This window comes from Benincasa hispida, chromosome 8 (genome assembly GCF_027475165.1).
Source record: "Benincasa hispida cultivar pf3 chromosome 8, pf3_genome.v1.1, whole genome shotgun sequence".
Taxonomy (NCBI): domain Eukaryota; kingdom Viridiplantae; phylum Streptophyta; class Magnoliopsida; order Cucurbitales; family Cucurbitaceae; genus Benincasa; species Benincasa hispida.
In genome coordinates this window covers 67,680,249-67,692,791 of record NC_143485.1, presented here as the reverse complement: position 1 = coordinate 67,692,791, position 12,543 = coordinate 67,680,249, and the positions used below count along the sequence as shown (strand labels likewise).

At 35.3% G+C, this 12,543-nt stretch overlaps 2 protein-coding genes across 4 annotated transcripts; one reads left to right on the top strand and one right to left on the bottom strand.

Moving 5' to 3' along the window:
• Nucleotides 1-239: 239 nt before the first annotated feature.
• On the top strand, nt 240-5,250 carry NSL1 (MAC/Perforin domain-containing protein). The gene is made up of 7 exons (XM_039038564.2): nt 240-1,308; nt 1,428-1,666; nt 2,729-2,927; nt 3,540-3,623; nt 3,727-3,910; nt 4,016-4,182; nt 4,349-5,250. The coding sequence occupies exons 1-7, from the start codon at nt 1,039-1,041 to the stop codon at nt 5,036-5,038; spliced, it is 1,833 nt and encodes a 610-aa protein (XP_038894492.1). The 5' UTR covers nt 240-1,038; the 3' UTR covers nt 5,039-5,250.
• Nucleotides 5,251-5,349: 99 nt separating this feature from the next.
• On the bottom strand, nt 5,350-8,362 carry LOC120083049 (myosin heavy chain-like protein). Of its 3 annotated transcripts, XM_039038565.2 has the most exons (10): nt 8,027-8,286; nt 7,756-7,883; nt 7,573-7,638; nt 7,440-7,487; nt 7,177-7,290; nt 6,632-6,700; nt 6,490-6,546; nt 6,127-6,282; nt 5,812-5,892; nt 5,350-5,707 (listed from the first exon to the last, which is right to left on the bottom strand). In XM_039038565.2, the coding sequence occupies exons 1-10, from the start codon at nt 8,175-8,177 to the stop codon at nt 5,639-5,641; spliced, it is 939 nt and encodes a 312-aa protein (XP_038894493.1). In that variant the 5' UTR covers nt 8,178-8,286; the 3' UTR covers nt 5,350-5,638. The 3 variants fall into 3 exon arrangements, with proteins under 3 accessions (XP_038894493.1, XP_038894494.1, XP_038894495.1); XM_039038566.2 differs by lacking the exon at nt 7,573-7,638 and having other exon boundaries at nt 8,027-8,362; XM_039038567.2 differs by lacking the exon at nt 7,573-7,638 and having other exon boundaries at nt 7,792-7,883; nt 8,027-8,290.
• Between the last annotated feature and the right edge of the window lie 4,181 nt (nt 8,363-12,543).

Below are 12,543 nucleotides of genomic sequence, written 5' to 3'. Positions count from 1 at the left end.
ATTGAGGTAACATTGCGTGTAACAAGTTTCGTTATGTGTTAGATAACTTTTATTTCATTATGTCTCTCTAGTGCTATCATAATGCATTAGAGTGGTTCACGTAGGTTCTCTTAATCAAGTTTCAAGGTTGCTTTGGGATAATTCTTCAACTTGCGTGATCGTAGAGTCACTTTCGACCTAGTCGAGGTCGATCACTTTCTCTAGGTCTATTTTGGTCTAAGGTGATCTTTCTTTGAGACATTCGAGGACATGTCTCATTAGGTATTTCATTAAGCTCGACCTCAGCTAAGGCATTAGTTAATGAAGTAGGTAGAAAGATTCAAACTTCTAATATTTTTAAGTCGATGAAATACGACCCATTGGAAAATGGTTGGAGAAAAGGGAGAAAAAAAAGAAAAAGAAAAGCAAATAATTCATGGAGTCGAGCGTTGAAGAAGAGATGAGAAAAATTGAAAATATGAAATTGGGCAGTTGGAGAGTTGAAAGTGAAGCGCAGCACACGCAAGACGAACAATTGCAGTAAACAGTCTGAATTTTATAATCAGAAGAAGAATAAGAATGGGTTCGGTAAAGAAATATTCAGAGGGTCGGCCCTTCGACTCCAACTCGAACTTTCTACGATGGCGGATCGTGCCTGCATTTTTTAATGGCCGTACGCGTATTGACTTTTCAGCCGCCATCTCTCCTCCTCCTCCTCCTCCTTCTTGTGGCCGAATCTAATAATTACTCTGGCAAGTCAAACTTTGGTTTAACCAGTCTTCATCCCAATTTCCATATCCAATTAAACAATTCATTAGTGCCTCTCCCACCGTATTTCTCTCTCCCCTTTTTTGTATTATATCTTCTGAATTCTTCCCTTCTCCCTTTTCTTCGGTCAAAACTTGGAACTCTGCAAAACGCTTTGAAAACAGCAACCTCCACTTTCAAACCCCTTTTGGGTCTTCTTCTTCTTCGCAGTCGTCGCCTCTTCCCCTTTCCATCAAAACCCAGAGGGATTGAGCCAATTCGCCGGAATTTTGGTGTCTTTTTCGTAGAGAAATGTCTTTCAACATCAACCGGTTCGATCCTCAATCGGCGGCCGAGAAAGCAGTTTCGGTTATCGGCTTCGGCTATGATCTCTGTAATGACTTACGATTGTCTTCTTGCAAACCGGGTCCATCCGGGTCGAAACTGATCGACATCGATTTCACCCGAACCAGAGACCTTGTACTTCCCGGCGGCGTTGTTGTCCCTAATGTTTCTACTTCCATCAACTGCGACAAAGGCGAGCGCACCAGATTCCGCTCTGATGTCATCTCCTTCAATCAGGTCAATTTTTTTTTTTAAAAAAAATGATTTTTACTGTTTATAGCTTAGAATTCTCTCCGTTTTATTGTTTTTCACTTCATAAAACGAACTGGGTTTATGTATTTTTTGGTGGAAAACAGATGTCGGAGCTGTTTAATCAGCAATTATCTCTATCTGGGAAAATTCCGTCGGGGTTCTTTAACACCATGTTTGGCTTAAAGGGTTGCTGGCAGAATGATGCAGGTTCCACCAGAAGTCTTGCGTTTGATGGTTGTTTCATTACACTTTATAACATTGAGTTGGAAAAATCTCATATAACTCTCTCTGAGCAAGTCAAACGGGAGGTGCCTTCTTCATGGGACCCTGCTGCCCTTGCAGAGTATGTTTCTTTTGTTTTTGTCTTTTTTTTAGCAGAAATCTGAACATTTGGATGTTTGTCTGTCTGAACTGAAGTTTCTTCTATTGAAATATCTTCTTCACTGATCTTTAACAAACTTCTATGTGGATATCTTCTCCACATTTACACACTGATGATTGTTAATGCTGTTGAATGATTGAGAATGGATTTTTGGAAATAATGCTTTCGACCAAGCACTTTTCTGTCCAACACTTGAGGAAGAAGCACTGATCTTCGAAATTACTTCGACTATGTCACCAAACAGGCGGAAAGAGTTCTTGAAAAGTGCATTTAGTTGGTTTCTTACTTTTCCATAAGTAAATAAAAATAGTGATTCAGTATTGGATGAGTATCTTTCTTGTAAGTAGGTGACCAAGTGGTTTGAACCTATTCCGTTAAGTCCACTTTTTCCCCTTGGCCCTAACAATCACTAGGGCAATTCATGGCGGTCGGTTCTTCTAAACTTCCTAACTATCGACTTAAGAGATGATCTGATTAGTATAATCCCTTAGATTCACCTATTCTATCATACATCACATTATGCTGCACAAGTTCTTTGGTTTAGATTATGTCTATATCTAATAAGATACACCAGCATGCATTAGGCACGTCTCATGTAATTGCCAATACATGTGAATGTCACATTTGAAATGTTATTTAACGAAGACATTAGACATTAGACACATGTCAAATACTTGTTAAAGTGAAACACATTGGATATCTGATTTTTTTATGCAACTAAATACTTTTTTGCATTAATTGTTACTTCATTAATCTTACTAATTAGTGTGCCTGTTGTATTTGCTTCTCTTCATGGTAACAAAAATGTTGTATTTTCCAGTACATCATTATGGATTGCATTAGTCTTTCGGGTGGGTATCCTTAATTCTCTTAGGCAGAAAATGCTAATATGTATATATTGTTATTATGTATTTTTATCGTTTTATTTCTTTTTTTGTGTTTTTTTTTTTTTTTTTTTTTGGATCTATCTAGTTGATGCGTTAATCTGAATATATGTTTATTTATGATATAACTTGATTTCAGGTTCATTGAGAAGTATGGTACTCATGTGGTTGTGGGTGTAAAAATGGGAGGAAAAGATGTCATTTTCATGAGGCAATTACGAGAATCGAATGTAGAGCAAACCGATGTGCAGAAGAAGTTAAAGAAATTAGCAGATGAGAAATTTTCTGAAGATGCAAATGGAGGTTTCACGTCAAATCCTGCAGCAGCAAAAATCAAGGTAAATACTCAAGAACATAAATCGCTATCACCATTTGATTGGTGCTATGTCATTGCATTGAAGCTAGGATATGGAAAATAGTAAATGTTGATTAGCTATTGAAGGAAAATTGGATTAGTCACGAGAATGAGATTATAGAAGATTCAGATTAACAATCAAATTTCCTTGACTCATGCATTGTATGTAGCTCATGATTCATGTTCTTTCCTTAAAACTTCTTAGATTAAAATCAAATCACATCAATAGAATATGGATTAAGTTGCTAAGTTCGCTATGGAAACCAAAGCTTGAGGTTTGAGGTTATGATGCAGATCTGCTAACAGTTACCTGATATAGCGGTTGCCTTTATCTTCATGGCTTGTTTGTGAATTATTTTTCTTTTTGTGACACAATAGGAAACTTTCTGCTCCAATTTTGATAGGATGAATGGTTGGTAGGCATATTGTTCACATGAACCGAAAATTTAGAAGTGCTAACAAGTTTCTAGGTTTAGTGATTTATCTACTAACTGCATTGTCTATATGTCTAAACATTTAAAGTCCAAACAGGAGAAAAAAACTTGTATCCTCATTGACCGTATTGATAATTTGGATCATACATTTCACTTTTTAGGATGAATATTCTCTGCCGTGGGAGCTTCGTAATGCATTTGCTGCCTCTATCAAACCACCAGTGATCAATCACTCAAAGGGTGATGTAAGCATCTCGGCATCTAACTGTTCTTCATTCGAGTAGAATATTGCTACACATCAACCTATTAAGCAAATGAGAACTGATTTAATTAAATGACTGAATGCAGGAGTTGACGGCAATTTATATTAGGAGAGGAGGTGTGGATGTCGGTCAAAGTCATAATCAATGGCTCTCAACCATATCTCAGTCACCTAATGTTATCTCGATGTCCTTCGTGCCGATAACATCACTCATGAATGGCGTCCGAGGCAATGGATTTCTAAGCCATGCTGTGAACCTGTATCTAAGATGTAAGTATGCCAGACCTGCTGTTAAGTTTTGTTTCTCTATAGCCATTGTCCTGAAAACATTGCCTGCCTTTAATGTTAGATTTTAATCATTGAAAAATTGTGCAGATAAACCTCCAATTGAGGAGCTCCAGCAATTTCTTGAATTTCAGCTGCCTAGACAGTGGGCGCCGGTGTATGCTGATCTTCCTCTTGCTCCTCGGCATAGGAAACAAGCTTCTCCATCTCTCAAGTTTACTTTGATGGGGCCCAAGCTTTATGTAAACACTACTAAGGTAATCTTCTGTCTTGAAGACTTGGGTTAGATAAAATAGCGATGGCAATGTCGCATACGTGATAATCACAGTCAACTTTGCCGATGTAGCTACTACAAAAAGGTTCCCTTTGCTTGGATGCAAATTGTTGAATGTTTCACACGGTGTCACGATTTTGAAACTGCAGGTTGATTCGCACAATCGTCCAGTAACAGGAGTTCGCTTGTTTTTGGAAGGAAAGAAAAGTGACCATCTGGCAATTCATCTCCAGCATCTATCAACTCTTCCCAAGACCCTCCAACTCTCAGATGATCTAAGCTATCGACCCATTGATGAGCCAGAGGAGAAGGGCTATTTCGAACCAGTTAGATGGAGCATATTCTCTCATGTCTGCACTGCTCCAGTAGAGTACAATGGTTCTCTAATTGATGATGACTCTGCTTCCATCGTCACGAAGGCTTGGTTTGAAGTTAAGGTTATTGGAATGAGAAAGGTCTTGTTCCTGAGGCTCGGGTTTTCAATGGTGGCATCAGCAGGGATTCGTCGATCGGACTGGGAAGGTCCTTCAACAACATCACGGAAATCTGGACTCATCTCCACCTTCATCAGCACGAGGTTTAGTTCAGGGTTGCATCAACCAGAAGAGCAACCAAAAATTGAATTGAATTCGGCTGTTTATCCCGATGGTCCACCATTGACTTCTAGAGCGATGAAAATGTTGAACATCATCGACACGAAAGAAATGGTACGTGGTCCTGAGAATTCACCTGGATACTGGGTGGTTACTGGAGCCAAGCTGTGCGTGGAAGGTGCCCGGATCTCTATCAAAGTGAAATACTCATTGTTAACCATATTGTCGGAGGATTCTATGATCTGATAAAGAGAGAACTTAGGCAGTGAGTAGATACAACTATTTTTCTGCTGTAAATGTGTTTTGTACATTAGTCCTCTATAGTTGGCCACGAAACACCATCATTCTTCATTCATAGTGAAGCAAACAGTATTTTGAGAATGTAAATTTCTGCTGTATTATGCATTTTTTTAACAATTTTTTGGAGTGAGAATTTCTGGTGGCACAGCTTTCTATGATATTTGATCGCCTCCCTCTACCTGTCTAATTTTGTCAAAAGAGTGTTATACTTCTTTCCCCCCTTATCATATGGATCCAGTGGAATTGATGCTCACCAGTTCTGTAATTCATTTTCATTTTGATGTAAAATTTTAAGAAGTGTTATATAACAAATATCTCAAACTTTTACACCAAATATAGATATTCACTTGAAAGCAGAAGGTTGCTACTATGTCTTGAATCTATCTCCCGGCTAAACAAAACAGCGAGAAGTGTCAGGAGAGTCAGGGAAAACAGGTGTCCGAGTATAGGTCTGAAACTCGGTCTGTTTGCTCCTACAAAAACTCATACGGTGCGCCTCCTACTCCTCTCCTGATAGCTTCGCCCTCTTTTCGCAAGGATGGCCCTTTACCTGGAAAACCATGAAGAGAGGAACATCCAAGCACCAAAAATTGGGAAGGTAACTAGAGCAGACGCCTAAAAAACCATACAACATGGTTAAATTGTGGAAGTACACCAAAAAAAAAAAAAAAAAAAACCAGCGAGGAAGTTCTAGATCTTCAAGGTTTTTGTCGGCTTACCAGAAAGAAAATAAATTCCTTGTTGGCAAGATATGCTGCATATTCATTTCTTTCCATTTCTTGTTTAATCAGTCTTTGTAACTGCAGATATTCATTCAAACTTATAGTCATGATGAAAACGCATATAGCTGAGATTGGCAATGCATATTCCACTGCAATATATATATTCTGGTATGAAATGCAAATGTCAAATCAAAGATTAAGAGATAGAGGTAGCACAGGTTAAAAGAATCTATATGTTGGTTAATTCGTTTTATTCCCATGTCGTTGCAGAAATTATTAGATTAAGCTTTATGTTGACAAACACATACACACCTCATGGTGATACTTTTTGGCTTCTTCATAGACTCTTTGGAGGTGATGGATGGCTCCTGTAACCCTGGAACTCAAGGTCGGCACTTTGTTGAAAAGATGATGGTTCAATGTCTGAAGGTCCTTCTGAAGTTGCTTGACAAAACACGTGTTGGCCAACTATAACCAAAATGAAACATTCAATAACGCTTACAAGTGAAATTATTTGGAAGAAATGTGATATGATTAAAGTCATTTCATTCTAACATTGGTTATAATTCATATTGCAGTGCTCTATGAAGGTTCAGGTAACCATAATGCACGGGTGACTTGCGAGCCAGAGTAACTGAAAAGGAAAATGTTAAACCAAGCTTATCCAACAATTACCTTCAAAAAGGTGCATCTGGTTAGAGCAACTTGCCGGCGGACCTTCAAAGCTTGTATCTAGTCACAAGCCAACAAATTTAGTCAATACATCAGCATAAAAGCCAGCAATAAATTTTTCATTGTGCGCACCAGCAGAACATACTTTTGACATTTCAAGAGCCTGCTCTAGATGCCGAATTTGAATCCACTGTTCAGATACTATGCTAGACTTCTGGAAAATAAAATGGCCACAAATTAAGCATACTCACGAAGGAATACTTGCATAAAGGAACATTTAATCAATGAATATCAGATGGTTGAGGAGAAGATATGTTAATTATATAGAGAAATGAACTCATTCTCAATCAGAGTCCGGGATATGAATATTTCTTCAGTTAAATTAACCGTGTTCTGTGTTAACATGTAAAAAGGAAGAACATGAAAACTTCAACAAATGACCAGATGTTCAAGGATTTCTTATGGTCTATAATTAGCATTGCATGATAATGATAGCTACTGGATACCATGGAGTTTATAGGCCAAAAAGATGGTGTATAATGTGTCAATTGAACATGAAAAACAATAATAATAACTCGTCTTCGTTTTATACATTTTCCATGATGAATATGTGGGCATGCTGCACATAACATTCAAAACAATGCTGGCTAAAAATGAACCTGGTTCCTTTCTCTAGTCAGAAATTTATACCTTCTCAACTTGTGAGGTTACCTCTTCCAGTTTTTCCTCAGCTTCCTGCACCTTGGCTTTCAGAATATGAATGTCAAAGTTGTTCTTTCTTGATTCAGCCCAGAGACGGCGTACCTAACATGCCCAAGCCTACTATACGGATCAATTGAACCTTTGAAGATGCTTCAACAAAATTTACCAGATAATTGGTTCTTGGATCAGAAAATCTACATATGCAACTTTTAACATAAAAAAATTAAATAGGAAAAAGTAAACAGAAAAACCTCATCCTCCAGAACAGCAATGCTTTCATCATCACTTGATGTTTTCTTCTGCAAATCAACTAAGCTAATATCAGTCTTAATAATAAATTTCGATATTTTGTCAAAGAAATAAAGCATTCAGATTATGTCTGACTCTGAATTTTCTGCCTATTGTCATGCATTTGAGAATTAAATGCTTAAATTGAGAGTAGAACTCAACCTACAATCAGACAAATTTTGGCATTCATTTAGTGAATTCGGACGTGTGAATTGCTAAACTCCGAAATGCACACAAAGATGAAGCAACATGTTGAACATTATAACGCATGAATCAAACCTTCATATCAGATAAAGCAGACTCCAAGGATTGAACCTTATGGGACATAGCCTCAATTAGCTTTTCCTGCGCCTTGAGTTCACTACTTTTCTCGGTTAAATTTTGCTTGCTTTCCTCCAGAACGGATTCTGCATTCGACTTTATTAAGTAAAAAATAGCGACACCACAGAAAATTTATGTAATAAATCCGTGTCAGCCTGAAGTCTGGATTGACAGAACAGAAACTAGAATGAGCTAAATCCTATCAAGAATTAAAACAGTCGGTATGCACCTAAGTGAGAGATCCTGAGCTTGATTTCCAGCAATTCGTTGATGAACCCATCGTTGCCTGATCGACCAGGCGAGGCGATCTCGCTTACGACGAAAAGAGGTGAGAATATGGCGGGAAAGAGAAAGATGGTCTTAATTGCACAAGCCGCCATTTTTGCAGAGCTTTCTGAGCTCCACGACCCAAAAACCCGCTCTGGAATTTGCGCAACGCTGAGCCACCGTCGCCGTCAATGTAAGATTGGATTATTGGGTGAAAATTTTAGGGAAAATATTAATTTTAACGCTAAACTTAGGCAATATGATTTATTCTTACACTCAAACTTTTGTGGGTGAATTTAGCATAAATTAAACCTTGGGTAAATATTTAACATATGTTTAAATTTAGGGTTTCAGATGAAAATTAATGGAATATTAAATGTAATATTCCAAGTCCAAGATTTAAAATTCGAATTTACCACTTGATCAATAAGGGAGATCTTAAAGATATGAAAATTAAGTTAAGAAATGGTGAAAAACTTAAAAGTTACCACTTATACACTTAAAATTACACATTATACCAATAATGTGTAATTTCTTTTCGGTAGTTCAACCATAAGAACTTCAAAATTAGTCATGCTTAGTGTTATAACCCCAAGTCTCGAAGACATAGTTGAGCGGACAACTAGGGTGGAATGGGTAGGATGGCACCCTCGCATGTACTGGTTGGTGCGCCATTGTTGAATGTCGATAAGCCATCTGCCTCGTGACTTGGGATCATAATATTTAGCCTCTTCAAAAATTTTCTAAGGATAAAATAGTATTTTCACATCTGGTGAGTTAAACGAGTCTATAAAAAGCCAGTTTTTTTTCAAAAGGTCCGTTTTTTAAAAAGCAAAACTAATCGTCAATTTCGCCAAATTGATACAACTTGATACATGTATAAGTATTTTTTTTTTCCTCTAAAATGTTTAGGGATAAGTTTCTTTTCCCTTGATTTCATGAATGAATGGGGAGGGGAATTCAACCTCGTGGTCACAAACAGTTGATTATAATCAAATGAATGGGGAGGGGAATTCAACCTCGTGGTCACAAACAGTTGATTATAATCAAATTTGTGTCTAATCCATTTTGATGGATTACAAATTAAAATTACTCTTCAAATATATTAAACAGTTATAAGTGATATTAAAGTCAACTAAACTTATTCAACATAGTATTTTTTAAAAAAGGGAGAAATATGTTACACTTTTTTTTTCCGTAGGTTTTGAATTTAGTTTACGTTTTGGTTTCTATATTTCAAAATATTACATTTTTATCTTTAAGGTATGAATTTACTTTTCATTTGTCCCTAAGTTTTAATATTTTACATTTTTATCCTTGGATTTTCACAAATACCAACTTCTATTTTGGATTTAACTTCCATCCGATTCATTTAAAATAATTATGAAGTGAAAATTTTCAATTAATTTTACTAATTTTGAAAAATTGGTGAAAACTTATTTAATTTTAATTAATTTAATTCTCATAAATTAATTAATAGACATTTGTACTAAGTAGCAAGGACAAAGATGAATATTTAGTGAAGAATTAAGAGAAAAACTACAAATCTTGAAACTTAGGAATCAATATAGAAATCATAAAAGTGCAACATTTTGAAACCTATCAAATGGTAATTAAACTCAAAATTGAAAGGTAAAAATGTAACATTTTGAAATGTATAGACCAAATGAAATTTAGATCCATAACTTAAGAACCAAAATGACTTTTTTCCCCCTTTAGGACAAATTGCCCCTAAAATATGATGATAGTTGTAATTTCACCCCTAAATTTTCGGGAGTTAAAATTGAGCCCTTAAACTTCTTTAAATGTTAAAGTTATACTTTCAAATTTATGTAGTTGTAAAAATTTACACCTAAATATTTAGGGGGTGTTTGGCAAGTAAAAATTATCAACTCAACATTTGCCCCACCAATTTAAATGTGGATGAAGTTGAGTTGATCTTTTTACCAACTTACTCCCACTCACTCCAACTCTCCCTCAACTCACCTCAATTCTCTCTTCCTCCAATGTTTTCAATGGCTCCATCCCGTCGACCACTGTTGGCGACTATTGTTACCACACTTCGACGGCCATCTTCTCTAGCCAACTCCGATGATCAACTACGAGCTCCAACAACCACCTTCGACGATAACTCTGGCGATCAACTCTGACGACCACCTTCGCACAAGCAATTCTAACGACATACTCCGACGACCACCTTCACATCACCAACTCTAATGACCAACTCCGAATCTGGCGACCAACTCCGACGACTAACCCCAGACTCCGACCACTTTCGACACAACTCCGACAAAGACCACCTTCGATAATCAACTTTGGTGACAACTACCTCTATCAACCAACATTGACATTTACCTTAGGCGACCAACCCTGACAAAAACTACCTCTAACGAGACCTTTAATGACAACAAACCTAGTTTTTGTGAACACGTAAATGAACAGCTAATGACAGTCCTATTTTATGTGCATGTTCAACTCATACGTTTTACAAACCGTTTAAGTATATTATAGGCTTGTTGGTTATATAAATAATAGTATTTTGTCTACATTAAATGTAATATTTTGATCTAGTTCATTCCGGACCTTTGAAGATATGTTGTAGTATGTTTGAATTTTATTTACATTTAGCTTCATTCTAATCTATTTGAATTTTATTTACATTTAGCTTCATTCTAATCTAACTATAATTTATCTTACTTGTAGGGCCCAAACTAATTGCATAATTCCTTCAATAATTAGTTTGAGGTTCATTAGTTTTAAGTTTGGAGTTTACTTTTTATAGTCCAAATGTTTAATTATTGGGGAATAGTTTGTGATGTATCGAGTGTTATTCATTGCTATGCATTTTTTTTACATGTACATAGACATTTTTTTTTACATTATCATTTCATTTGCAAGTGACAAATTAGACTTAACCATAAAAAATGCTGGAACAAAAAAATGTTTGCAAAAAATCGATTTTGCACAAAGAAGAATTATTTCATTGTATTAGTGTAAAATGTAAATAGTCAAACGTTTGCCCCCCAAAAAAAGCATTAACCATAAAAATTGAAATTCATACTTCCCAAATGGGCAAAAAGCAAGATAAGAATTAGTTTAATCTTTTTTTTTTTTTTTTTTTGTCTTTTTGATTTAACATTTATGGTTGAGCTCAAATTAATTGAGAGTTAGGGATTAGAGAAAATGTTTATTTTATTGGAATATGACATGTCTTTGGAGATGTAAATAAAATTGTTATGCAATTGAGTGTTCAAGTTATATGGTGAAAATATGTTACATTCTTCAAGAAGGAAAAACAAAATATTGTTCAATTTTGAAACTTTTTAAGTGTTCGTGATTGATGGCTAAGTAGTTGTGAAATTTTTTTTCATTTGTTTGGATATATGCCTGGTGTTTAAGAATATATATATATATATATATATATTACGGAATTGAGTATTCAAAAATTGAATTCAAATTTTGTATTTAGTATATGTTTACTTCGTAGGAATTTGTTATATTTTAAGAATGAAAAAAAAAAAAAGTATATTTTAGTGTTAAAAATTGTAGGAAAATATGTGTAGTTGATTTTTTTTTTTTTTTTTTTTTTTAAAAAAAGGGTAAAAATTCAAGACAAAATCAATTTTGTGTAGAAAAATTGCACTACCCAACTCAATTTAATTTTGCACTTCAAACACAAATTTTTTAACTCAACTCTAACTCCATACCCAAAATATAGATATTTCAATTCCAACTCAACCCGACTCTACACTACAAACACAGATAATTTAACTCCCCAGATAATAATCAATTCACACCCAACGTTCCCTTTTAATGGTGAAAATTACCCCTTCAAACTTATGCAATTATTAAAATTGAGTCCAAATCTTAAAAATTTGTACAAATCTGATCCTTAACCATTTAATTTTGAAAATTATTCCGATAAGTTACACTTTTCCCGTGAGATTTCGAGTCCCATCTTTTCAAAACTGTTCGTGGCCAAATCTGATCCATACTATCGTTTTAATTTGTTTTTAGATTTTCTGGAGCCCAAGAAGATGAAGCATTGCTATATGTTTTTCTTTTTCCTTTTGTGATCTGTTATCAATACTTGGAGACAATGGCTAAATTCAGTCTGAAATTATAGAAGAAAAGAGGGAAGCCGAACTGACGACTCGGTAAAAGTTAATTATAAAGCTCCTGAAAGAGTATCGAAGCATTATTAGGTTAGGATTTTGAGATTAGCAAAATTAACAATCATGCAACTTATTGGAAGTTAAATTTTCAAAATTAAATATTTATGAATCAAATTTGTACGCATTTATATGTTTGGAGGCCCAATTTTAACAATTGTATAAGAGTCCGTTTTGATTAACTTGAGAGAAAAAATATTTTTAAAAAAATCATTTTTATTTAAACACTGATAAAAACAGATATAAACACTTGAAAAGTTATTTGGAGTGATTTCCAAATACTCAAATTTCTTTTAAACTATACTTA

Bases quoted from the DNA above. Each gene is read 5' to 3' on its own strand.
- NSL1 (XM_039038564.2), top strand. From the start codon at position 1,039: ATGTCTTTCAACATCAACCGGTTCGATCCTCAATCGGCGGCCGAGAAA. The intron at 2,928-3,539 runs GTAAATACTCAA...TTCACTTTTTAG, and splicing joins CTGCAGCAGCAAAAATCAAG to GATGAATATTCTCTGCCGTG. The intron at 3,624-3,726 runs GTAAGCATCTCG...GACTGAATGCAG, and splicing joins TCAATCACTCAAAGGGTGAT to GAGTTGACGGCAATTTATAT.
- LOC120083049 (XM_039038565.2), bottom strand. From the start codon at position 8,177: ATGGCGGCTTGTGCAATTAAGACCATCTTTCTCTTTCCCGCCATATTC. The intron at 7,639-7,755 runs GTTTGATTCATG...GTCTGATTGTAG, and splicing joins CTGCTTTATCTGATATGAAG to GTTGAGTTCTACTCTCAATT. The intron at 5,893-6,126 runs GTGTGTATGTGT...GAATATCTGCAG, and splicing joins CCAAAAAGTATCACCATGAG to TTACAAAGACTGATTAAACA.